Below are 27,765 nucleotides of genomic sequence, written 5' to 3' on the forward strand. Positions count from 1 at the left end.
CCCCGTCAATGCAGCATTGTCTAAAAGAAATATAATGTGAACCATATACATAATTTAACACATTTTTTTCAGTAGTCACAGGAAAATACGAACAGGTGAAATTAATTTTAATAGTATATCATATTTAACCCAATACATCCAAAATAATATTTTAACATGATGAATATTTAAAAATATCATTAAGGAGATTATGTTCTTTTTTTATGTACTAAGTTTTCAAAATCCCATGTGTACTTTACACTTACCAGATATCTCAATTCTGACTAGCTATATTTCAGGTGCTCAGTAGCTACCATGTTTGGATAGCACAATTGTATACTATTTACAGTTTGATGATATGCCTCACTTATCTCATACCTTTTACTTTTGCACATGCTGCTTCCCCCTACTGAAATAGTCTTCTGTTGTGAACTGCATTCTTTTACTAACCTCATCTATTTTTCTTAAAGTCCTATAAATCAGATAATCATTATGTTATTCCATATATAGTAAGCTTTCTTACTTACACCTACTTTTGAATCATTTGAAACGATGTAGAGGAGGCATTCTGGTACTGAAGGGGTTTATGGTCATCTTTTTTCTGACCTGTTACGTGTGACCTATACTGTTTGGGATATTTTTAGAAAGCAGTTTATTTTTGGATGAAAAATTACGTGTTAGATTTGCTAGTTTTCTAGCATTGCCATAGTAGCACTCCTGGCCATTTTTAGAAAATAAACAATTCTTAGGAATTGAAATTGGGCAAGACTTGTAGTTTTTCTTTTTTGCTTTTATCTAGTTACCCTTGTATAGATAGGGGAGACAGATGAACAACTGTTAGTTGATTTATTCTGCATCACAAAGAATTAGCTTAAATTAGCTGGAGAACTGTACTTGTAATATAAATCTTCAGTGTTCTGATATTCTAGGTAACTTTTTTCTTTTAAGAGAAAAATAATATTCATTTATTCGTTTAGTACTATTGTGACTAGTTTATATTAGTCAAACGGAAAGTAGTGTTGTAAGTACAGGTGAATTTTACTTTGTCTGAAGCCCTGTTAGGTCATCTCAGTTATTTAAAATCAACTGAGTTAGAATATTCCAACTTTACTATGGTAATGGCTCTGAGCAGACCTTTTTGATTTGCTAACTTTTCTCCCTTCTCAGGAATTTTAGAGGTTTAAGTAAGTCTTACTTAGTTATTTAAAAGAGGGGAAATTTAACATTTCCTTTAAAACAAAGACATTTTAAAGAATGAAATTATTAACATTCTATTTGGAATAGCTTTATAGAATAATCATTCCATAAGAAATTAGTGAATGGTGTTGTTACCATGGTGAACTAGGTGGACAAGGTTTCTGTTCTTATGGGTCTTCTATTTAGTAGGAAGAGAAAGATAAATGTAAGATTATTTCTAATAGTAACAAGGTCTGTGAAGAAAATAAAACAGTAATTAAGATAGCGTGACTGGGCTCACTTTAATAGAAATGTCAGGAGAGCCATCCTTGAGAAGGTGATATTTATGCTGAGGACAGGACAAAGAGAAGGAGCCACCTTTGTAAAGTTCTGAGAAGGGCATTTTAGGTAAAGTGTGCTTCAAGTACAAAATCTGTGAGTTGGCAACAAGCTTGGCATGTTGGAGGCACCAAAGAAGGCCACTTTGGCTGAAAAAGTATATGAGTGGCATGAGATAAGAAAGGAGAAGTAGGCAGAAGGGCTAGATCTTGTATGAGTTTGCAGGTCTGGTTGAGGAATCTGATGGTTGCAAGAAGCCATTGAAGAGTATTAAGCAGGAGAGCAATGCTATCTGATTTCTGTGTCAGGTAGCTTCGTCTGTGGAAGCAAGGATGAAAGCAGGGTATCACTTAAGAGACAATTGCAGAAGTTCAAGTGAAAAAAGATGGTGGCTTGGACTAGGGCAGTAGCCGTGGGAATGATAAAAAATAATTAATGTGGGATGTATTTTGGGAGATAAAACCAGCTGGTTTCACAGATGGTTTGGATGTGGGTTGTGAGGTTAAGAAGGAATTCAGGATGATCCTTAGATTTGCGACATGAGTAATTTAGTAGATGGAAGTGCCATTTAATGAAATTAGAAAAATAGGAAAGAGTGGGTGTAGAAAGAGGACAAATTACTATTTTGGTTTTGGACATGTAAGTTTGAAAAGATTTTTAGATACCCAGGTGGAGTTGTCACATATGAATGTGGATATGTGAATCTGAAAGAGTAAATGAAATCTGGATGAGATCACCTAAGGAGAGAGTGTAGATGAAGAAAAGAGAGCCAATATGGAGTGCTTTGGTTATTCCAACATTTAGAGATAAGGAAGAGGAGGCAGATTCAACAAAGTAGAGATAACATTCTAGATTACTCTTCAAAAGAGATTTATTGGAAAATTAGAACAACTGGGTCGTAGATGTATTAGGACATGGATCAAGCAACAGCTTTATTAGAGCCTCTTTGTTGGTAGGAATGATCCCGTACAGAGTACAGTAGCAGAGGCACAGTCCTGAGATGGAGAGAAGATACGGGAAAGGAGACAGGTGAAAGGTTTAACTCGAAAAGGAGCAAACATGCTTCTTCAGTTTTAGTGGCAGGAAAGCCACAGTATGGGATAGATACAAATGGAGATGACTTCAAAGATGAGGTAGTTCGCATCTGATTGTTGATATTGAAATGCCTAATGGCTTACTCAACTAAGAGAAAACTTGTATAGGCATACCTTGTTTAATTGCACTTGGATTTATTGTGCTTTGCAGAAACTGCTTTTTTTTTTTTTTTAACAGTTTGAAGATTGGTGGCAACTCTGCATTGAGCAAGTCTGTTGGCACCATTTTTTCCAATAGCATTTGTTCACTTTCTGTCTGTGTCACATTTTCTAAATTCTCATAATATTTTAGACTTTTTCATTACAGTATTTGCTATGGTGATCTCTGATTAGTTATCTTTGATGTTACTATAGTAATTGTTTTGGGGTGCCATGAACTTCACCCATATAAGACCATATAAATGTGTGCATTCTGACTGCTCCACCAGCCAGCCATTCCCCCATCTCTCTCCCTGTCCTTGGGCCTTTCTATTCCCTGAGATACAACAAGATTGAAGTTAGGCCAATTAATAACCCTATGATGGCCTGTAAGTGTTCAAGTGAAAGTCAGACATCTCTCACTTTAAATCAAAAGATAGACATGATTTAAGCTTAATGAGGAAGGCATGTTGAAAGCCAAGATAGGCCAAAAGGTAGGCCTGTGCATCAAACAGCCAAGTTGAAAAGGCAGAGTTCTTTAAGGAAATTAAAAGTGCCACTGAAGTGAACACATACAGTAAGATAAGAAAGTGAAACAGCCATATTGCTGATAACGGAGAAAGTTTTGGTGGTCTGGGTAGAAGATCAAACCAGCCACAACAGTCTCGTAAGCCAAAGCCTATTCCAGAGTAAAGCCCAAATTTTTTCAGTTCTATGAAGGCTGAGAGAGGTGAGGAAGTTGCAAAAGAAAACTTGGAAGCTGCAAGAAGTTGGTTCATGAGGTTTAAGGACAGAGACCATCTCTGTAACATCAAAGTACAGAGTGAAGCAGTAAGTGCTGATATATAAGCTACAGCAAGTTATCCAGAAGATCTCAGATAATAAAGGTGGTTGCTTCTCCAAACAACAGATATTCAATGTAGACACAACAGCCTTCTATTGGAAGAAGATGCCATCTAGGGCTTTGATCGCTACAGAGAAGTGAGTGCTTGTCGTCAAAGCTTCAAAGGACAGGCTCACTCTCTTGTGAGGGGCTGATGCAGCTGGTGACTTTAAGTTGAACCAGTGTTCATTTACCATTCCAAAAATTCTAGAGCCCTTAAGCATTATGCTAAATCTACTCTGCCAGTGCTCTTGTCAATGCATCAACAAAGCCTGGATGACAGTACATCTGTTTACAACATTGTTTACTGAATATTTTAAGCCCACTGTTGAGGCCTACTGCTCAGGGATAAAAAATTCCTTTCAAAATATTACTGCTCATTGACAACACACCAGGTCACCCAAAAGCTGATGGAGGTATACAGTGAGATTCATGTTGTTGTCATGCCTGCTAACACAGCATCCATCTGCAGCTTATAGATCAAGGAGTAATTTTGACTTTCAAGTTTTATTTAACAAATACATTTTGTAAGACTGTAGCTGCCATAGGTAATGATTCCTCTGATGCATTTGGGCAAAGTAAATTGAAAACCTTCTGGAAAAGATTCACCATTCTAGAGGCCATTAAGAACATTTGTGATTTGTGGGAAGAGGTCCATATATTAAATTTTTTTAAAACGATTCAGGAATGTTCAGTGAATTCTGGAATCATTAAGGGTTATTTTTTTAAAGAATTTATTTATTTTATTTTGACAGAGACAGCTTAAAGAGGGAACACAAGCAGGGGGAGTGGGAGAGGGAGAAGCAGGCTCCCAGCGGAGCAGGGAGCCCGATGCAGGACTTGATACCAGGACCCTGGGATCATGACCTGAGCCGAAGGCAGACGCTTAGCGACTGAGCCACCCAGGTGCCCCCAATATATTAATATTAACAGCAGTTTGGAAAAAGTTGATTCCAACCCTTATGGGATGACTTTGAGGGGTTCAAGACTTAAGTGGGGGAAGTAACCACAAATGTGGTGGAATTAGCAAGAGAAGTAGAAGTAGAGCCTGAAGACGTGACTGCATTACTGCAATCTCGTGATCAAACTTGAACAGAAGAGGGGTTGTTACTTATGGATGTGCAAAGAAAGTGGCTTCTTGAGATGGAATCTCCTGCTGGTAAAGATGCTGTGAAGACTGTTGAAGTGACAAGAAAGGATTTGGAATATTATAGAAACTTAGTTGACAAGGCAATGGCAGGGTTTTAGAGGATTGACCCCAATTCTGAAAGAAGTTCTACTGTGAGTAGAATGCTTTCAAACAGCTTTGCATGCTACAGAAAAATCGTTCATGAAAGGAAGAGTCAATCAATGAGACAGACTTTGTTGTATTATTTTAAGAAATAGCCACAGCCACCCAGCTTTCAGCAACCATCACCCTGATTAGTCAGCAGCCATCAACACTGTGGCAAGGCTCCACCAGCAAAAAGATTATGACTCACTGAGATCTCAGATGGTGATTAACATTTCTTAACAGTGAAGCATTTTTAAATTAAGATATGTACATTTTTTAAAAGACAATGCTCTTGCATAGTTAGTAGACTACAGTATAGTATAAACATTCATATGCATTGGGAAACCAAAAAATTCATTTGATTATTTTTATTGTAGTCTCTGCTTCATTGCAGTATTAACTTTATTGTGGTGGTTGGGAACTAAACCTGCAAAATATCTCTGAGGTGTGCCTGTGGTCCATTTCAAGGCTTATTCACTTAACTGTCACCTTAGGTAAATTGTAATCTTGGGTAAGTCAGTTTGTTTTTCTGGGTGTTAGTTTCCTTATTCTTTTCAAAGGAAAAAGTGATTCCCCAGGGTTCCTTCCAGTGCAAATTTGGTATGTAATCTTATTAAGCTATACTACTTATTTTTATTTGTTTATACTTTTTTTACTGAAGTCCACTTGGCACGTTACATTAGTTTTAACCATACAGCATAGGGATTTAACAACTCTATAGGTTATGCTATGCTTACTATGAGTGAGGTGTCTGTCACCGCCAGTGCAACAGTTTACATTCCTGCCACCAGGGTGTCAAGGTTCTTTTCTCCACATCCTCTCCAGCATTTGTAGTTTATTCTTTTTTTGATACTAGCCATTCTGAATGGTGTGAGGCGATACCTTATTGTGGTTTTGATTTGCATTTCCCTGATGATTAGTGATGTTGAGCATCTTTTCTTTTGTCTGTTGGCTATCTATATGTCTTCTTTGGAAAAATGTCTATTCAGGTTCTCTGCCTACTTTTTAATTGGATTGTTTGTTTTTTGGTGTTGAATTGGATAAGTTCTTTATATGTTTTGGATATTAACCCCTTAACGGATGTACTAGGTTGCCTTTTTGTTTATGGTTTCCTTTGCTGCGCAAAAGTTTTAATTTTGGTAGAGTCCCAGTAGTTTAGTTTTGCTTTTTTGTTTCCCTAGCCTGAGGAGAAATATCTAAAAAATGTTCCTAAGGTCTATATCAAAGAGATTACTGCCTATGTTTTCTTCTGGGAGTTTTATGGTTTCAGGTCTCACATTTAGGTCTTTAATTATTGTGAGTTTATTTTTGTGTGTAGTTTAAGAAAGTGGTCTAGTTTCATTCATTTACATGTAGCTGTTAGTTTTCCTAGCATCATTTATTGAAAAGGAGGTCTTTCCCGTTGTATATTCTTACCTTCTTTGTCATTGAGTAATTGACCACACAGTGTGGGTTTATTTCTGGGCTCTCTATATGGTTTCATTGATTTATGTGTCTGTTTTTATACCAGTACCATCTGGGATTGTGATACCCCCATCTTTTTTCTTCTTTCTCAAAATTGCTTTGGCTGTTCAGGATCTTTTGTACTTCCATACAAGTTTTAGGATTACTTATTCTAGTTCTGTAAAAAATATTGTTGGTATTTTGATAGGGATTGCATTGAATCTGTAGATTGCCCTGAGTAGTTTGGACATTTTAACAATATTAATTCTTCTAACCCATGAACATGGTGTATCTTTCCATTTGTTTGTGTCATCTTCAATTTCTTTCCTCAGAGTTTAATAGTTTTGAGAGTACAGTTCTTTCACCTTCTTGGTTAAGTTATTCCTAAGCATTTTATTATTCGTGGAACAATTGTAAATGGAATTAAAAAAAAAGTTCTCTTTCTGCTACTTTGTTATAAGTGTATAGAAATGCAACAGATATCCGTGTATTAACTTTGTATCCTACAACTTATTTATTCTAGTAATGTTTTGGTGGAATCTTTAGGGTTTTCTATATGTAATATCATATTATCTACAAAGAGTGACAGTTTTACTTTTTCCTTTACCGATTTGGATGCCTTTTCTTTAATTTTTTGTCTGAATGATATGGCTAGGACTTCCAGTGTTATTTTGAGTAAAAGTGGCAAGAGTGGACATCCTTGTCATGGTCCTGATCTTGGAGGAAAACCTTTTAATTTTTCATCGAGTATGATGTTAGCTGTGGGTTTGACATATATTGCCTTTATCATGTTGCAGTATGTTTTGTGTAAGCCCACTTTGTTGAGAGTTTTGCTCAATAGATGGATTGAATGGATTTTGAATTTTATCAGGTGTTTTTTCTGCATCTAATGAGATGATCAATATGATTTTTATCCCTCATTTTGTTATGTGGTGTGTCATGTTGATGGTTCTATTGAACTGTCCTTATTGTATTCCTGCAGTAAATTCCACTTAATGGTACTGAATGATTCTTTTAATGTATTATTGAATGTGATTTGCTAATATTTTGTTGACATTTTACATCTATGTTCATCAGGTATATTGGCTTGTAGTTTTTTTGGTAGTATCTTTGTCTGGTTTTAGTATCAAGATAATGCTGACCTTGTAGAATTTATTTGGAAGCTTTCCTTCCTCTTCTATTTTTGGAATAGTTTGAAGAGAATAGGTATCCTTTATTTTTAAGTTTTTATTTAAATTCCAGATAGTTAACATACAGTGTAATATTAGTTTCAGGTGTACAGTGTAGTGAGTCAGCACTTCCATACAACACCTAGTGCTTAATCACAACAGGTGCACTCCTTAGTCCCCATCATCTATTTAACCCATCCCCCACCCACCTCTCCTCTGGTAACCATCCGTTTGTTCTCTATAGTTAAGAGTCTATTTCCTGGTTTGCCTCTCTTTTTTCCCGCAAGCTCATTTGTTTTGTTTCTTAAATTCCACATTTGAATGTAATCATATGGTATTTGTCTTTCTCTAATTTCGCTTACAATAATACTCTCTTGTTCCATTCACATCATGGCAAATGGCAAGACTTCTTTCTCTTTTATGGCTGAGTAATATTCCATTCTGTATATATACCACATCTTTTTCCATTCATCAGTCAATGGATATTTGGGCTGTTTCCGTAGTTTGGCTATTCTAGATAATGCAACTATAAATATCAGGGTGGATGTATTCCTTTGAGTTAGTTTTTTTGTATTCTTCAGGTAAATACCTAGCAGTGCAATTGCTGGATCGTAAGGTCGCTTTTTTTGTTTCATGTTTTTTGTTTTTTGGGGGGGTGAGGAGGAGCAGAGGGAGAGGGAGAGAATTTTAAGTAGTCTCCATGCTTTCAGTGTGGAGCCCAACATAGAGCTCAACCTCACGACCCTGAGATCGTCATGACCTGTGCCAAAATCAAGAGTCAGACGCTTAACTGACTGAGCCATCCAGGTGCCCCAGGTAGTTCTATTTTTAACTTTCTGAGGAACCTCCATACTGTTTTCCACAGTGGCTGTACCAGTTTGCATTCCCACCAGCAGTGCAAGAGGGTTCCCCTTTCTTTACAACCTCATCAACACCTGTTGTTTCTTGTGTTTTTCATTTTAGCCGTTTCATTTTAGCCGTTCTGATGGCTGTGAGTTGATATTTCATTGTAGTTTAGATTTATATTTCCCTGATGATCAGTGATATTGAGCATCTTTTCATGTGTTTGTTGGCCATCTCTGTCTTCTTTGGAAAAATGTTGAGAATAGATATTCTTTAAATGTTTGGTAGAATTCACCTGTGAATTCATCTGATTCTAGATATTTTTGGGAGTTTTTTGATTACCAATTCAATTTTTTACTACTAATCAGCTGTTTAGATTTGCTATTTCTTCATGATTCAATTTTAGAAGGATTGTATTTTTTTTTAGGAAATTACTCATTTCTTCTAAGTTATGCAATTTGTTGGCATATAAGTTTTCATAATACTCTATTATAATTCTTTGTGTTTGATTTGTTACGTTTTAATTTCTGATTTTGTTGTGTTCTCTCTTTTTTTCTTGGTGAGTCTGGCTAAAGGTTTATCAGTTTTGTTTATCTTTTCAAAGAACCAGTTCTTGGCTTCATTGTTTTTTTTTTCTTTTCTTTTCCTTTTTTTAGTCTTTATTTCACTTATTTTCACTCTGATCTTTATTATTTCTTTCCTTCTTGTTTATTTGAAATTTTGCTTGTTTCTTGTGTCCCAAGGATTTTAGACTGCTGTGTTTTCATTTTCATTTGTCTCCAGGTATTGTTTTATTTCCTCTTTGATTTCTTTGTTGACTCATTGGTTGTTTAGTATTTATGCTTTTCTTTTTAAGATTTATTTATTCTAGAGAGAGCCCGAGAGAGCATGAGTAGGGGGACGGGAAGGAGGGAGAGAATCTTCAAGCAGACTCCCCACTGAGTGGGGAACCCAGATGCAGGGCTTGATCTCATGACCCGTGAGATAATGACCTGAGCCAAAATCAGGGGTTGGATGCAGAACTGACTGAGCCACCCAGGCGCCCCAGTACTTTATAAGAAAAATTAATGTCTGTTGTTTTAGTAGTTGTCTTATTTCATCTTTATTTCTTTCTGTTTCTTTTAATCTAATATTTCATGTCTTTTGTTTCTGACTGGTTACTTTTTGTTTCCTTATGTGAACTGTACTATTAGCCAGGCTACAGTGTTTCCACAAGGTCTAAGTACTAAGTTGTAAAAAGTGAATTTTCAGGTGTCTAAGTGTTTATTCTTTGAGAAGGCTTAGATCGTTGAGTGCTATATTTTCATGAAGAATTGTACTGTGGGATGTTACAAGTTTATGTAGGTTAGAAATACCCACCTTAGTTCAGAATAGATCCTGAATTGGACACTGGACAAAGATAAGATGTCGTCTAGTATTTTGGGGGTTACTCTTGTATTTTTTTGTTACTATTAAGAAAGGTTTTTCATATAACTAACAGGTAATATTTTTAGGGACTATATAAATGATATGTACGTAATATATTATTACTTTTTCTTAATTGTCTCTCTTTGATGGAAGAGCCAGACCCTGCCCTAAAAGAACTCTCAGTGTATTCTTGCTCAGATTGCTTTCCTCATTGTGTATAATGGCATCTGTACCATCAGTAATTTTTGTTGACTGAATTGGTGCATGAATTGAATAGTAGTTTCTTGGAGTTTGGAAAAGTGATTGCTTATATCAAGTTGTCTTAAAAGGGTGAGAATAACTGTTTGAAATAATTGGCTTTAAAATATATTTGTTATTAAAGATGTAGATTTGTGTTTTTCTTCTCTCTTCTTGAAGACCACATTAAAAGTATATTAAAGAAAAACAACAGAATGAACCTATGACTTTGAAGTGATATTAGGGTACTCTCAGTGGATAAGACATCACCGCACATTTCTGAAAAAGGAAAAGAGTAACAATAGATGAAACACATTGAAACAGAGAAAACCGTGTCTGAAAATATTCAAGAGGGAACTACAGCAAAGACAGATTCAGGTGTATCCAAAAGAATCTTAGAGGATCTTAGAATTTGAAAAGTCAGAGAGAAAGGATAATTGAAAACGGGAAGGAAGAATAGTTGAAAAACTATGTAATACTTATGCCTTCTTTCCTACCCAATCCCATACGCAGTGCCTCAGTGTAATATTCCCTGCCCTTCACCACTCCCTTTCTTTCCCATCAAAAAATATGGAAGTAATTTCTTGAGGAAATCAAAATAAAGACAACCCTAAAAGAGAAGTAGAGTTGTCATGGTGGATATTTGTGTCTGGAGATTATCCCTCCTAATTCTAGCTTTTAGGGAGTCCCCTGGAAAATGGCTGATTCTCTGCTATTCATCCTAAAGCAGAGTGTGCCTGTCAGGAAACCCTATTCATAAGTACCTGTTTTCAATTTATTCTTTTTTCTCTCTTTTTTATATATCAATGGACAACTGAAAATTACTTCAAAGAAATAAAACCATATATAAATGAAAAGCCAGTGGTAAAAAGAAAAACTGTCACCATGTGAAACCGAGTTCCTGGATCAGAAGAGACTTTAAAGCAAATAAAATGTCTATTTAGTGTTCTCAGAGAAATGAAAATATATTGCCTCAGTAAAGCAAGAACAGGATAATTATTTAAAAAAACCAGAACAAGAAAGAATTCTTGGAACTTAACATGTTTGCACAAAGTAAACAAAAACACAACAACCCTGGATAGTTAAAAGATAAGTTGAGTGAAAATAGAAAAACAGAGCAGTCTGTTATTTAGCCAGTAGAAGTCTTAGAAAGAATAAACAGGAAAGTCAGTTATCAGAAAAGTAACAAAAACATTTCTAGTGCTTAAAGATACTTGTTTCAATATTAAAAGGAAGAGGGAAATAAAGGGGCAACACAATTAATGAAAAAAGACTCACACCTACACATGTTGTGGGATTGCAGTATAAGAGGAGGGAAAATCCTAAAAACTCCTAGGGAGGAAAAGAAAAAGATAACCTATAAGGGAATGAGAATCAGATGAGCATAACTAGAGTGTAAACTCCGTAATGGCAGGGATTTTTGTGGTTGATATTTTCATTATGGTTACATGGTGAGAGCTCAAAAGAAATACATGTTGGATAAAAGAAAGAGTATAACATCTTTCAGGAACCTCAGAGTTTGGAAGACAGTGGAACAGTGTCTTTAAAGTTCTGAGAAAGATAACTTAGAATGCAGAACTTAGAAAACTACCAAATTGGAGGGCAAAATAAAGACATTCTTAGGCATACAAGGACTCAGAGCATTTATCTCAACCTTTTTACCCCTTCTGTGGAATTATTTGAGGATATGGAGAAGTAAAATGGTGATCAAAACTAATAAAGGTGATGACATGAGCTATTAGAAATGGATTAACTCAGAAGTACTATAAAAATGATTCGAGAATGACAGTGGTACCACAGGTCTACAGAATAATTGGTTTAAAATAGAATTAGAAATAATTGATCTCTAAGAAAAATGTTTTTAAGAGGAGGAATGGAATGGATTTCAAGGCTATAGGTAGAATGACTAGCAAGCTAGGTAAATATTAGTGATATAGGAAGATTGTTTTTTCTTTTCAGTAAGAATAAAGGACAATTAGGAATTCCAAGGAAAAAACCTTCCATAACTAACTAGTCGTTGCATGTTGCAACCATTTAAAATGAGTCACAGTTAAATCTCCATCTTTCATGGTCTTAAATTGCGAATTCAAGAAATAGCATAGGCATGAAAGTATAAGCCACTAAAATAGCCATCCCAGGGAGAAGGACTTGAATAATGGGGTAGTGGATGTTTCCTTTTTTTTTTTTTTAGAAACTATATGCATATATTTGAGGCAGGGGTGGAGAAGAATGAGTGCTGGTGCATAGGAGATGAACGGCAGGTAATGTTTTGTGGGATCTGTCTTTTGCAGTGAAAAGTTAGGGGGCATCTCTGATTAAGATGGGACAGGCCATAGGGAGCTACTTCTGCTATATGCGTGTAAACAAATAATCCTCATTTATACCATATGATCAGCTTTTAATTATATTGTAATTAAAACTGAGTCTTTGACAAGGAATATCAATCAATTTACTAAGCATCTTGTATGTTTGAATTGTAAATGTAATTGTTGATTTTTACTGAGTGTTTATTGTGTCATAGTTATTGAATTATCCTATTTAACTATCACATTAATTCTAGTCTAGAATAGACTAGAATAGACTCTAGAATTAACTGTCACATTAATTCTTCTGTTACTATTATTATTTCCTTTAAAAATGAGATCATTGAGATTCAATGAGCCAAACACCATTATGTATAGCTTTTAAAACTTAAGTTAATTAAAATTCAACAAAATTGTAAATTAGTCTTCAGTCACATTTGCCATATTTCAGGTGCTCAGTAGCCATGTGTGGTCAGCTACCATACCAGACAGCACAGATTATAAAACATTTCCATTCTTGCTGAAAGTTGTATTGGACAGCCTTGCCTTACAGAACCCTTTTTTTTCCCAGTAAGTGTTTAGTTTATCCTTTTACTTTTTAAAAATATGAAGCATTATGTATACAAACTTGTAATCTTCTCTTTTTGATAATGGTAATGTACTATACATGTTTTGTCCATATTTCTTTTCTTAGTATATTGTGGAGATCACTCCAGACTGCAGAAAAAACACAGAGGTAGTGCTCATTCCTTTAGTAGCTTCATAATAACTGTACTTCATTATGTGGTTGTATGTCGCCAGTTCCTTACTAATGGTCCTTCTGATTGTTTTAGTCCTGTCTACCACTGTAATACTGCTGTAGTGAACAGTAGTAGTGCTGCCTTGTACATAGGTCTTTTTCCATATAGTACTAGAACCACTATACTTGAAATACTAATTTCATCAATGGGATTTTTGTTTTTTTTTTTCTGAATATTAAAAACAATTATTCCAATGCAAAAGGTAATCCAATTTTATTTTATTGGAAAATAAAAATATACAGAGAAGAAAATCATCTAAAATTCATGTTGCCCAGATACCATTTTGGTGTATATGTATCTCGTACTTTACAATTTTTTTCAATTTCTGAGGGGAGAATACTCAGTATTTTCAATCGATATGTATAGTTGAGGTCATATTGTATTCACTAGTTTGAATTTTGTCTTTACCATAGTACTATAAACATTTCCTCTGGTAACACAGACTTTTTGTAAGTATTTCTAACAACAGCATGATATTATGCTGTGTATTGATTTTTACAGCATTCTTAATTATTTTGCAATTGTTTGACACTTACATTGCTTCTGTTTTTAAAAAAAAATTGTACCGTAGGGGAACCTGGGTGTCACAGTTGGTTGCATGCTCTCTGTCTCTTTCTCAAGTAAATAAATCTTTCAAAAAATTGTACTGCATAAACATTTGTATATAACTTTTCTTCTGTTTTTAGGATTATTTTCTTGTTATTTAGGAATGGAATTATCGGATCAAAGGTTAAAAGTGCAATTAAAGTTTTAATACATCTTGCCAACTTTTTTTACAAAAATCCTGTGGATCTTTTCTTGATAGGCATTTTAGCAGCATTGAGTGTTGTTTTGAAAAATCGTTGATAATTGGTAAGTTTAAAAATGGTATCTGAAGTTGAATATTTTTATGTGCATATCATTTGTATTGCCCGCTGTGGGTCTTAACATGTATTTTCTCATTTAACGTTTGACCTCATATTTTTCTTATGGGGTGGTATGAGTTATATATGTTAAGGATGGTAACCATTTTTCTGTCATGTTGCAAATGTCTTTCTTCAGGTGTTTTAATTTGATTAATTTTTTACATACTTTAGTTTTACACTTTTATGTAGTTAGGTTTTTTTTGTTGTTGTTCCTGTAGGCAGGCTTGCCTTAACCACCACCTGCCTCCCCAGAAAAGAAAAAAATGGTGATTTGGTCATTATACGTCTGTCAAAAATCAGCATTTGTCTTTATTATAAATCTTAAGATTCAGGGGAGTCAAATTCAGTTAATTTTTATTCAAAAACAATTATATGTCAGGCATTTTACATGTTCTCTGTCCAGCCTACAACATTCTATCTATTCTCCAAATAGTATAAATAACAATGTGTGAAAATATAGGTGAATTTTAAAAATTATAAACAGTATATTATTTGCTTTTAGTATCTTTCATTGTAATTAACCGTAAAACGTATTTCACGAGATATAATGAGTTTCCTTTCCCCTTCCTTAATTGTAGGGGCAAAAAGTGTATCTTCTGGTTGCTAATGTGTTAATCTCTACTACAGATACCTAGAGAAACAAAGTGCAGACATGAATATTATCACCAGGATCTGAAGACTCTAAACATTGCTCTTCAGGCTTGTCATGGAGTTTTTTGGAAAAAGGAATCTGTGAAATTATGTGAATAGAGACTATTTTTCAAAACCATGGGGGAAAGAGAAAGAAGTCCAGATAATGATCAAGAAAGTAAGACAGGCAAATACCATTACTCTTATTGTTCATCTGATTTTGGATCTACCCCACAGTCTTCTGGCCGGTCATCGCTGGTCAGTTCTTCACCTACGGGTATTAAGGGAAAAAATCCTAAAAGACAAATTTCAGATAGCCAAGTGCATCATCAAGGTAAGCATTCTTTAAGAGTCTGGTGGACCTAGAAGACTCATTTTGAGTTTTTAGGAAAGTTGTATGAATGAAACTTCTGTTATTATGTATGTATGGATATATGCATGGAAATGGGCTGATCTACATTTTGAATAAGATGTATTTTTGTATATATAATTGTATATATATATATATAGTTGTATATATAGTGTTATATATAGTTGTTGCCTATGGTGCTGTGTATTATCCTTTGTTATAATCAAAATAATACTATATACAGAAGAAGGAACCATTAATAAGCCTTCTCATTTTGTTCTCCCTAAATAAATGTTTGTCTTGGTGTTGCTGAGGTACTGTGAAGGCAAAAAAAAAAAAAAAAAAAAAAAATCACAAAATGTTTATACCTTTTTTAATCTTCACCTCTAAAAAGCAGCAAATGACATTGCTATAAAGTAGTTAAGGGACATTTTTATATAGAGAGTAAAATTACTTCCTCTAGGCTACACAGTGCTTACTGCAAAAGTTTGAATTAAATCTAGAAATGGAGTTTGGGACTTGGGACTACCACTCTGTTTTCTGTAAAACTGTGTTATAATGGAAACAGGATTAATCATTAGAAATAATTTGTCTTATTAAAATGTTCCTAGTTTGGAAATACATGTTAATACATAATTTGACAAGGTATTGTTCTAGAAATCTCTTCTTCATCTTAATGAATTTCTGGTCAGAAACCCCCAGTTGTACTTAGTAACAAAGTATCTAAGGACAACCATAGAAAAATACACCATAGAAAATTAAGCTAAGGTAAATGAGGTAATTACAGTATACATTAATGAATACAGCACAGTTATAACAACACTAGCTTATATAGGATTATATAGAGTTTAGATTGTAAGGCACAGGGAGGGGTAAAATTGGAAGTCGAAAAGGAAAACAGGTCAGTCAGGTCATGAAACACCTTGAAACCTATAATATATTGGCTGTCTGTTTCTGCGGGGAAATAGTTAGCTATTGAACAGATTTAAGCAGGGGTATAATTAAATGTGCCTTTATAAATTTTTACTTTGAAAAGTAGTATTTGCTTTAAAAAAATATTCTGGAAAGAATATGTTACTTTTGAAAGCATCCCTCTTGTGGACCCTGATCTAACTTCCTAGGAATGTTATTCTTACAACAGTTAGGTGTTTTTTCTTTTTCTTTCTTTCTTTTGCCTGTACAGTGCTGCAGGTTTTTGTTCTTTTCCTCCAAATCTGTCTCAGTGTGAGCCTCTTGTTTTGATTTTGTGTTTGAATGCATGATCTGATATTAAACTTTTGCTATCTAATTAAGAACAGATAGACTATAGGGTTGAACCTTAGAAAATGCCTATTTATTCCTAAGAAATAACTTACATATTTGGGGAATATAAGCCACCCTGGGTGGCTCAGTCGTTATTGGTAGGAATACTTTAATTTTTCACTACTCCCCCAGAAGAACAGATAGACTATAGGGTTGAACCTTAGAAAATGCCTATTTATTCCTAAGAAATAACTTACATATTTGGGGAATATAAGCCACCCTGGGTGGCTCAGTCGTTATTGGTAGGAATACTTTAATTTTTCACTACTCCCCCAGAAGAAATTTAGGAGCCCACCTAATTAAGGAGTCAGAAATTCTTTTTTTTTTTTAAGATTTTATTTATTTATTTATTTGACAGAGAGACACACTGTGAGAGAGGGAACACAAGCAGGGGGAGTGGGAGAGGGAGAAGCAGGCTTCCCGCCGAGCAGGGAGCCCGATGCGGGGGCTTGATCCCAGGACCCTGGGATCATGACCTAAGCCGAAGGCAGCCGCTTAACGACTGAGCCACCCAGGCGCCCCAAGGAGTCAGAAATTCTTAACCTTATCTAAGAAGATAATTGAGAAAAAGCTTTGAGAAACAGTTCTAACGTGATGCAGAAAATTTCAGTTATTATCTTCAATCTGACTTGTACTATTTTCTCCTTTGTTTTGTCTTCTGAATTAAAGTCTGTGATAATTTGTCTACCTTAGATCAATCAATAGGACCACACAAATTACAGTTAAACACTTTAGTGTTTCCTTAAACACTGAATTAGTTTCTTTTTAAGCTGGCAGTGTACAGTCAACTAAGGAAAGAACAAATGTGATTAAAATAGCATCTTAAACACTTGAATTTGTGGATTTGCATGTTTGATAACATTCTTCCTCTTTTTAATTTTCAGCATATCTAATTATTTTTTAAAATAAAATTGTTGCTTTATCAAAAGTTATATTCATAATAAAATTTAATAGTTTAAGTTATACATGTTTATATATTACATGTTACATATTTATTATATTTCATGTTTTATCAATAGTATAAACATCTTAAGTCTTTTATAGTTGGATAATTCATCTTTACTATGTGTTTCTTAAAGGAGTCATATTTTAGTTTTATCACCTGAAGGAAGAAAAAACAATATTTTCTCACGCTCTTTTTCATAGTGACTTAACAAGGGGTAAATGAAGAGTGATACACATGACAGTCGATCATCTTTTCTCTTACTAGCACTGTAATTCATCTTGATAGTTTTAAAAATGAAAAAAAAGTAAATGGCAGCTAGAAAATATTTTTGAGTTCAGGTTAAGTATACTTTTTATGATCAGTTTGTAGTCATGCTAATAGAATATATGTATAAAGTTTCTGTCATTCCAAGAATTGAGTACATACATATTTCGTGAAAGTATATGGATACCAAAACTGTTAACTCAGTGTGTTGGGAAGGAAAGAAAATTGAAATGATGGATGCCCCAATTTAAAATTGGAGCAGTGCTGGGGTGCCTGGGTGGCTCAGTCGTTAAGCGTCTGCCTTCGGCTCAGGTCATGATCCCAGGGTCCTGGGATCGAGCCCTTGCATCGGGCTCCTTGCTTGGCGGGAAGCATGCTTCTCCCTCTCCCACTCTCCCTGCTTTGTGTTCCCTCTCTCGCTGTGTCTCTCTCTGTCAAATAAATAAATAAAATCTTAAAAAAAAAAAGCTTACTCTTAAAAAATAAATAAATAAAATTGGAGCAGTGCTGTCCAGGGGAAATATAATGCGAGTCACAAACACAAGCCACACATGTAATTTTATATTGTCTGATAACCACATTAAAAAAGAAAAACAGATATAATTAATTTTAATAGTATATTTTATTTAATCCAAAATATCCAAAATATCATTTTAAAATGTAGTTAAAAGCACTGTATTTGAAACATTATGCATCTTTTTTTGAACTAAGTGTTTGAAATTCAGTTATGGCATATCTCAGTTTGGACTATCCACATTTCAAATCTCTCAAGCCACATGTGGCTAGTGACTACTATTATATTGGAAAGTGTAGTTCAGAGTTACAGGCTTTCCCCCCATTTCTTATTATTACCACGTCCTTTTGTGTATTCAAACAATTATAGAACTGAAATCCCAAATCAGTACACCTTCAAAACACATTCTTTAGAATCTTTCATTTTTTTAAATGAAACTTTGTAATGTAAATTGTAAATATTACTTGTTACTCTTCACTTGTTTACATAATGGAATCAAGGTATCCATGGCTGGAGAGAGGGTAGGGAAAGGTTGAGTTTTCTAGTTTTTCTTTTTTTTTTTTTCCCCCCTCTGGAATGCATTTCCTTCTTGGAAAAAATGCAGTCACCTTGGAGATTAAAGTTCATTATTCTCAACTGAGGCAGACTTCCATATGTCTTTTTAAAGGGCAGGTGCTTTGTATGTTGGGGTCTAAGTTTAATGAACTTGTAGTAAAAATAATGACATTTCAAATTTTTGTGAAATGTTATTTAATATGTACAGTTTAAAGATTTCATATGCCTATATTTTTTAGGGTGTAGGTTTTGTTTTTATCTTGTTCTCAAATTATGTCAAATGTTTTTGATTTGAACCTCACACAAAAGAAAGCCCCTGAGCAAGCATTTAAAATCACATCTGTACTGCTAAAAGTGTCATTTTCAATCACTGATAAATGGGATTAAGTTATTACTGACAGAGAATATTTGTGGAGAATTCTTTTTTTACATGCATTCTTTGTTTAATCCTCACAGCAACCTAGTTATGTAGGTGGTATTATCCTCATTCTACGGGTGGGGAAAATAGACCTGGAAAGGTTTAGCAAAATTGCCCAAGGAGTTATTAAGTGGTAAATCAAAGTCCCAAACCCAAGTCTTCTTGTCATACAGTGTGTTGTCTTGTTTCCCCAAATAAAGAAAAAGAGTTCTAATTAGAGAAAACATACATTTCCACATTCCAAATTATAATCCCAAATATCTTGGCATAAATTACTTGAGTATCACAGTATTTTGTCCAGTGTTTATTAAATCCCATGCTGATGCTGATGATGCTTGTGTTCGAATTCTGGCTTGCCATCTTACGTATAAAGTTAAAAATGGTAAAGCTTGATGCTGCCATTTTTTTTTTCATTATGTTATGTTAATCACCATACATTACATCATTAGTTTTTGATGTAGTGTTCCATGATTCATTGTTTGCGTATAACACCTAGTGCTCCATGCAGAACGTGCCCTCCTCAATACCCATCACCAGGCTAACCCATCCCCCCAGCCCCCTCCCCTCTAGAACCCTCAGTTTGTTTCTCAGAGTCCATAGTCTGATGCTGTCATTTTTTAAAGCAATGTAAAATAATTTCCTGTAAGCCATTGGGATAACATTTTGATAAGTCAGAATATTCTTGACCTTTCTTAAAAAGGATTCTGAACCTTTCTTAATGAAAACAGTATATTAAGAGTCTAAATAAAACTTGATACTTAAATATTGTAAGATCATTTTTCAAGGAACAAAATAAAGAATGTTATAGATCCATTTGTGTTAGAATGAATAAATAATACTACATTGGTACAGCTTTCACTTTACATTATTACTGTTTCTTTTTTAGCCCCTAGGAAGCCAAGCCCTAAGGGTCCACCAAACAGAAGGGGAGTCCGAGTGGGATTTCGCTCCCAGAGCCTCAATAGGGAGCCACTTCGGAAAGATACTGATCTTGTAACAAAACGGGTTCTTTCTGCAAGACTGCTAAAAATCAATGAATTGCAGAATGAAGTAACTGAACTCCAGGTCAAGTTAGCTGAGCTGCTAAAAGAAAATAAGGCTTTGAAAAGGCTTCAATACAGACAGGAGAAAGCCCTGAATAAGTTTGAAGATACAGAAAATGAAATCTCACAACTTATTGCTCGTCATAACAATGAGATTACAGCACTCAAAGAACGCTTAAGAAAATCTCAAGAAAAAGAACGGGCAACTGAGAAAAGGGTAAAAGATACAGAAGGTGAACTATTTAGGACAAAATTTTCCTTACAGAAACTGAAAAAGATCTCTGAAGCTAGACACCTACCTGAGCGAGATGATTTGGCAAAGAAACTAGTTTCAGCAGAGTTAAAATTAGATGACACCGAGAGAAGAATTAAGGTAAAACTTATACAGCTTCTAATTGTGCTGTTTTGTGTTGTTTTTCATTGGGTATTTAATGTGCTTTATTAAGACTGCTTATTGCAGTTCAGCATATGGTTGGAAATGAAAACTATTTTTTAAAATATTTTTAAAATTATCTTTCTAAGAGATTAGGAAAAAATTAAGATTGTATATTTAAGAGCAAGATACAAAAAATTTACACGTTAATGGGCCACCTGTTAATGAATGGGTGTTTAATTCCATGAATCTTAGTCATTTTGGAGAAATACATTATTTGATTATTTGATTGTTTTTCTAAAATTGAAAATGATACACTAATAGCTGTAGTGTATAAAACTGACATTTGGGGCCATTGTGTAAGAAATGCCACATGAAAAATACTTTGTTTTTATTTCTTAGAACATTTGTAAAAGACATTTTTGGGGGCAGGGCTTTCCCTTATTCCCCCAGATAGAAACTAATATGAGAGGTAGGTGGAAGAATGTTGTTAACTAGTCTGAGAATATAGCAAAGCTTTTAAAAAGATATTATTCTTGAAAGAAGTTGAAAAAAGAGTACTACCCCATGACTGTTAAACACAAAGAATTTGTATTAGATGCTACCTTGTACGTGTGTGTGTATCGCGTACATGTGATAAAATTGCATAGAACTAAATATGTATACAATGTATATGTGAATATAAGTGTGTGTATATATGTATATCAAACAGAAGCCCTGAGTTAGGGCTTATGAAAATTGATGAGTAGTTTGGAAAGCAAAGCTAGGGAAAAAGTACAGGAATAATGCCTGCTAGTAGAGCTTTCTGAACAAGTGCAAGTCAGAACTACAAACAAATTAACTTTCTGCAATGTATTAATTACGTGTTTTTAATACATGGTATGTTATAGTGCTTCTTTGTATAGTATACCATGTTTGGTATGCCAATGCTAAGCCCAGGGGCAATGGCTTACTAACACGGTGTACATCAGTGATTAGAAAAAGTACCTAACTTATTCTATACAATTAGCAATTGTTATCTTCTGTTTCAGTGCACAGAAGTTACCCTGTTGTGTAGGCTTCACCAGTGATCAACCCAAACTGTAGAGCAAAGATGTAGAAACTTTTTTTTTTAAGGGCCACTTAACTTGAGGTGGGGTGGGGGCAGAGTCTGAAAGCAATTATTGTCACAAAAAACGATAAACATTTTAATTATTTTTAAAGAGGAGTATAAAATGTGCTGTATCATGAATTTTAAAATTGGGAACCAAGAGCACAGAATGCTAATAATGATAAACAAACAAAAAACACCTGTGTATGTATAAAACTAGAGAGAACACGGTGTCGCAATGTAGACACACACACACATGCTATGGTTCTCTCTTATAGCCAGTTATCAAGGAGGTTTATGGAGTGTTGGGGGAAAGAGGAGAAAGAAGGAAGAGAAGAAAAACAAGTCTGGATTCTGAATAGTAGGATGGAGGTTAATTATGTAACTGCCCACTTGGGAGCATGAAAATCAGTCATCTGTAGTGATGTCTTTGAAATAGTTAACTGTATAGTGTCCTCAATTCTTTTCTTACTGGAGGTAAAAAAGTTTTTAACTTTTTATTTTGAGTTAATTATAGATTGATATGCAGTTGTATGAAAATTATATATAGAGATCCCATATATTCTTCATCCAGTTTCTGCAGTGGTAACATAATGCATAACTGCAATATAATATTGCAACCAGGAAATTGGTTTGGATACAGTGATACAATCCATCAACCTTAAGCAGGTTCCACGAGTTTTACATGCATTCGTGTTTGCATGTGTGTATGTGTTTAGTTCTTTGCAATTTTACCACATGTGTAGATTTATGTGACCACCACCGGAGTCAGGATGCAGAACAATTCCATCACGAGGATCCTGTGTTACCAGCTTTTAAAGGCACAGCTACCTTCTTGCCTTCTCTCTAACCTGTGGCATCCACTAATCTGTTCACTATTTCTGTAATTTTGTCATTTTAAGAATGTTAATATAAGTGGAATCATGTAGTATTTAACCTTTTGAGATGAATAGATTTCATTTTTTTTTTCCATGAGCTCCATCCAAGTGGTATATATCAATAGTGTGTTCCTTTTTTATTCCTGAGTAGTATTCCATGGTATGGGTGTATCAGAGAGTGTTATGGTACATCCCATTGTTTCCGGTTTTTAGCTATTAACTAATGATGCTGCTGTGATTATTCTTATACAGTTTTTTGTGTGAACATAAATTTTCATTTTTCTGGGATATATGCCTGAAAGTGCACTTGATGGGTTGTATGATAAATGCATTTTTGGTTTTGTAAGAAACGTCGTTCTCTTTTTAGAGTGGCAGTGCTATTTTACATTTCTAACAGCAATGTATAATTGATCCAGTTTCTCTGCATCCTTGCCAGCTTTTGATGTTATTATCACTCTTATATTGTAGCCATTCTGATAGGTGTTTAGTGCTATCTCATGGTTTTAACTTGTATCATTCCTAATGGCTAATGATGTACATCTTTTCATGTGCTTATTTGCCATCTGTAGATTCTATTCATGTTGGTCAATTTTTTTTTTTTTTTTGCCTATTTATTCTAGTTACAAGTCCTTTGTCAGATATGTGGTTTGCAAATATTTTCTCTCAGTCTGTTGCTTGTCTTTTCATCTTCACAGGGTCGTTCAGAGGGAAAGTTTTAAATTTTGATGTAATCTAGTTTATCAGATTTTTCTTTTATGGATTGTGCTTTGGTATAAAGTCTAAGAATTCTTTGCCTATTTTTATCACCCTTTGCCTGTAGCCCCCGAGATTTTCTACTGTGTTTTTATCCAAAGATCTTATGATTTTGTGTTTTACTTTCAAGTCCATTTTGAGTTAATGTTTGTATAAGATGTGAGGTTTAGGTTGAGGTTCTTTTTTTTTTTTTTTTATTACCTGTTGTGTCCAGTTACTCCAGTAACCATTTGTTGCAAAGTTACTCCAGTAACCTTCTTCCATTGAATTTGGCACCTTTGTCAAAAATCAGTTGGGCATGTTTTTATGGGTCTATTTCTGGATTCTTTAGTCTGTTCTATTGATCTTTCTGTCTGTCCCTCTGCTAATACCACACATTATATAATTATAGGCAACATAATAAGCCTTAACATCAGGTAGAGTGATTTGTCTCATGTTATGCTTTATTTTTAAAAGTTTAGCTATTTTAACTATTCTGGGTCCTCTGCCTTTCCATATAAACTTTAGGATAAGTTTGTCTTTGTCTACAAACACCTTCCTGGGATTTTAATGGGAAATGCATTAAACATGGATCATTTTGTGGAGAAATGATGTGTTGAACCTTCCTACTCTCGAACACAGTATATTCTTCCACTTATTTAGGTCATCTTTGATTTCTTCCATCATCATTTTGTCATTCTCAGGATATAGATCCATACAGGTTTTGTTAGATTATACCTAAGTATGTTATTTTCTTTAAAGCAATTATAAATAGTCTCAGTTCTTTCTGGATGAGAAAATTATCTTTGAACTTTTATTTTCAAATTTCAAAGCTTGTTTTTGTTGTAATAATTATTTTCACAAGGGGTTATAAATGTTTTATGCACATGAAGGAATAGCTTGGTTTTAGAAGTTTACTCTCAAATTTTAGGAGTGTAAATTAATTATAAGCCTCAGAGTTTGGTTGGGAGATCTAAACTACTTCATTTCTGTTGTATTTGAAGTTATATTGGAATTGACATTTAATATGTTATTATGAACCTCCTTCTCTCAAATCAATCTCATTTCAGCTGTCACACCATATACTAGTTCTCTTCTGAGTGGAGGAGCCCTGGCAACCCACCTGAGGGTAATTCTCTACTTTCTAGCTTACCTTTTCATACTTCCTAAAGCCTTTGGCCTATTATGTCTAATTATATCTTTCATAATCTCAGTAATCAACCCAGATTTTGAAATATTTGCTATTGAGTTTAATTTTGTGTGAAATTTAGCTTTTATTTTTGTGCTTCATTCATTTACCCAATTTTATTACTTTATCCAACACTAAGTTAATCTTTTTTTTATAATTTTATTTTATTATGTTTTGTTAGTCACCGTACATTACATCATTAGTTTTTGATGTAGTGTTCCATGATGAATTGTTTGCGAATAACACCCAGTGCTCCATTCAATATGTGCCCTCCTTAATACCCATCACCGGGCTAACCCATCCCCCCACCCCCCTCCCCTCTAAACCCCTCAGTTTATTTCTCAGAGTCCATACTCTCTCATGGTTCATCTCCCCCTCCAATTTCCCCCCTTCATTTTTCCCTTCCTACTGTCTTTTTCTTATTTCTTTTTTTTTTTTTTTAACATATAATGTGTTATTTGTTTCAGAGGTACAGGCCTGTGATTCATCAGTCTTACACAATTCACAGCACATACTCTCCCCAGTGTCCATCACCCAGCCACCCCATCCCTCCCACCCCCCACCATTCCAGGAACTCTCAGTTTGTTTCTGAGACTAAGAATTCCTCATATCAGTGAGATCATATGATACTTGTCTTTCTCTGATTGACTTATTTCACTTAGCATAATATCCTCTACTTCCATCCACGTTGTTGCAAATGGCAAATTTCTTTTTTTTTTGATGACTGCATAATATTCCATTGTATGTATACACCACATCTTTTTTATCCACTCATCTGTTGATGGACATCTTGGCTCTTTCCATAGTTTGGCTATTGCGGACATTGCTATAAACACTGGGGTGCACGTACCCCTTCAGATCACTACATTTGTATCTTTGGGGTAAATACCCAGTAGTGCAATTGCTGGGTTGTAGGGTAGCTCTATTTTCAACTTTTTGAGGAACCTCCATACGGTTTTCCAGAGTGGCTGCACCAGCTTGCATTCCCGGCAGCAGTGTAGGAGGGTTCCCCTTTCTCCGCATCCTCGCCAACATCTGTTGTTTCCTGACTTATTAATTTTAGCCATTCTGCTGGTGTGAGGTGGTATCTCATTGAGTTTTTGATTTGGATTTCCCTGATGCCCAGTGATGTTGAGCACTTTTTCATGTTTCTGTTGGCCATTTGGATGTCTTCTTTGGAAAAATGTCTGTTCATGTCTTCTGCCCATTTCTTTTTTTAAGATTTATTTATTTATTTTTTATTTGACAGAGAGACACAGTGAGAGAGGGAACACAAGCAAGGCGAGTGGGAGAGGGAGAAGCAGGCTCCGCACTGAGGAGGGAATCTGATGCGGGGCTTGGTCCCAGGACCCTGGGATCGTGACCTGAGCCAAAGGCAGACGCTTAAGGACTGAGCCACCCAAGCGCCCCGCTTCTGCCCATTTCTTGATTGGATTATTTGTTCTTTGGGTGTTGAGTTTGATAAGTTCTTTATAGATTTTTGGATATTAGCCCTTTATCTGATATGTCATTTGCAAATATTTTCTCCCATTCTGTCGGTTGTCTTTTGGTTTTGTGACTGTTTCCTTTGCTGTGCAAAAGCTTTTTATCTTGATGAAGTCCCAATAGTTCATTTTTACCCTTGCTTCCCTTGCCTTTGGCGATGTTTCTAGGAAGAAGTTGCTGCGGCTGAGGTCAAAGACGTGCTGCCTGTGTTCTCCTTTAGGATTTTGATGGATTCCTGTCTCACATTTAGGTCTTTCATCCATTTTGAGTCTATTTTTGTGTGTGGTGTAAGGAAATGGTCCAGTTTCATTCTTCTGTATGTGGCTGTCCAATTTTCCCAACACCATTTGTTGAAGAGACTGTCTTTTTTCCATTGGACATTCTTTCCTGCTTTGTCGAAGATTAGTTGACCATAGAGTTGAGGGTCCATTCCTGGGTTCTCTATTCTGTTCCATTGATCTGTGTGTCTGTTTTTGTGCCAGTACTACACTGTCTCGATGACAGCTTTGTAATAGAGCTTGAAGTCCAGAATTGTGATGCCACCAGCTTTGCTTTTCTTTTTCAACATTCCTCTGGCTATTCGGGGTCTTTTCTGGTTCCAAACAAATTTTAGAATTATTTGTTCCAGCTCTGTGAAAAAATTTGATGGTATTTTGATGGGGATTGCATTGAATGTGTAGATTGCTCTAGGTAGCATAGACATTTTCACAATATTTGTTCTTCCAATCCACGAGCATGGAACGTTTTTCCATTTCTTTGTGTCTGCCTCATTTTCTTTCATGAGTATTCTGTAGTTTTTAAGTACAGATTTTTTGCCTCTTTGATTAGATTTATTCCTAGGTGTGTTATGGTTTTGGGTGCAATTGTAAATGGGATTGACTCCTTAATGTCTCTTTCTTCTGTCTTGTTGGTGTATAGAAATGCGACTGATTTCTGTGCATTGATTTTATATCCTGCCACTTTACTGAATTCCTGTATGAGTTCTAGCAGTTTTGGGGTGGAGTCTTGGGTTTTCCACATAAAGTATCATACCATCTGCAAAGAGTGAGAATTGGACTTTCTTCTTTGCCGATTCAGATGCCTTTTGTTTCTTTTTGTTGTCTGATTGCTGAGGCTAGGACTTCTAGTACTATGTTGAATAGCAGTGGTGATAGTGGACATCCCAGACGTGTTCCTGACTTTAGGGGAAAAGCTCTTAGTTTTTCCCCTTTGAGAATGATATTCGCTGTGGGTTTTTCATAGATGGCTTTTATGATATTGAAGCATGTACCCTCTATCCCTACACTGTGAAGAGTTTTGATCAAGAAAGCCTGCTGTACTTTGTCAAATGCTTTTTCTGCATCTATTGAGAGGATCATATGGTTCTTATTCTTTCTTTTATTAATGTATTGTATCACATTGATTGATTTGTGGATTTTGAACCAACCTTGCAGCCCAGGAATGAATCCTACTTGGTCGTGGTGAAGAATCCTTTTAATTTACTGTTGGATATTGGCTCGTATTTTGGTGAGAATTTTTGCATCCATGTTCATCGGGGATATTGGTCTGTAATTCTCCTTTTTGATGGGGTCTTTGTCTGGTTTTGGGAGCAAGGTAATGCTGGCCTCATAAAATGAGTTTGGAAGTTTTCCTTTCATTTCTATTTTTTGGAACAGTTTCAGAAGAGTAGGTATTATTTCTTTAAATGTTTGGTAGAATTCCCCTGGGAAGCCATCTGGCCCTGGGCTCTTGTTTGTTGGGAGATTTTTGATTACTGTTTCAATTTCCTAACTGATTATGGGTCTGTTCAGGTTTTCTATTTCTTCCTGGTTCAGTTTTGATAGTTTATATATCTCTAGGAATGTATCCATTTCTTCCAAATTATCTAATCTGCTGGCATATAGTTGCTCATAATATGTTCTTATAATTTATTTCTTTGGTGTTGGTTGTGATCTCTCCTCTTTTATTCATGATTTTATTTATTTGGATCGTTTCTTTTTTTGTTAAGTCTGGCCAGGGGTTTATCAGT

At 35.0% G+C, this 27,765-nt stretch overlaps 1 protein-coding gene across 1 annotated transcript in view; it reads left to right on the plus strand.

Annotated features, from left to right (window-relative positions):
- Positions 1-14,565: 14,565 nt before the first annotated feature.
- Positions 14,566-27,765, plus strand: part of LCA5 (lebercilin LCA5) — a 49,499-nt gene continuing 36,299 nt past the window's right edge. The window contains exons 1-2 of the mRNA XM_028108097.1: positions 14,566-14,953; positions 19,854-20,383. Coding sequence (XP_027963898.1) covers positions 14,758-14,953; positions 19,854-20,383 — 726 coding nt within the window. The 5' untranslated portion in view covers positions 14,566-14,757. The remainder of the gene's footprint in view (positions 14,954-19,853; positions 20,384-27,765) is intronic.

This window comes from Eumetopias jubatus, unplaced genomic scaffold (assembly GCF_037043125.1).
Source record: "Eumetopias jubatus isolate StellerSeaLion01/CBP00866 unplaced genomic scaffold, mEumJub1_p1.0 scaffold_6, whole genome shotgun sequence".
Lineage (NCBI taxonomy): Eukaryota > Metazoa > Chordata > Mammalia > Carnivora > Otariidae > Eumetopias > Eumetopias jubatus.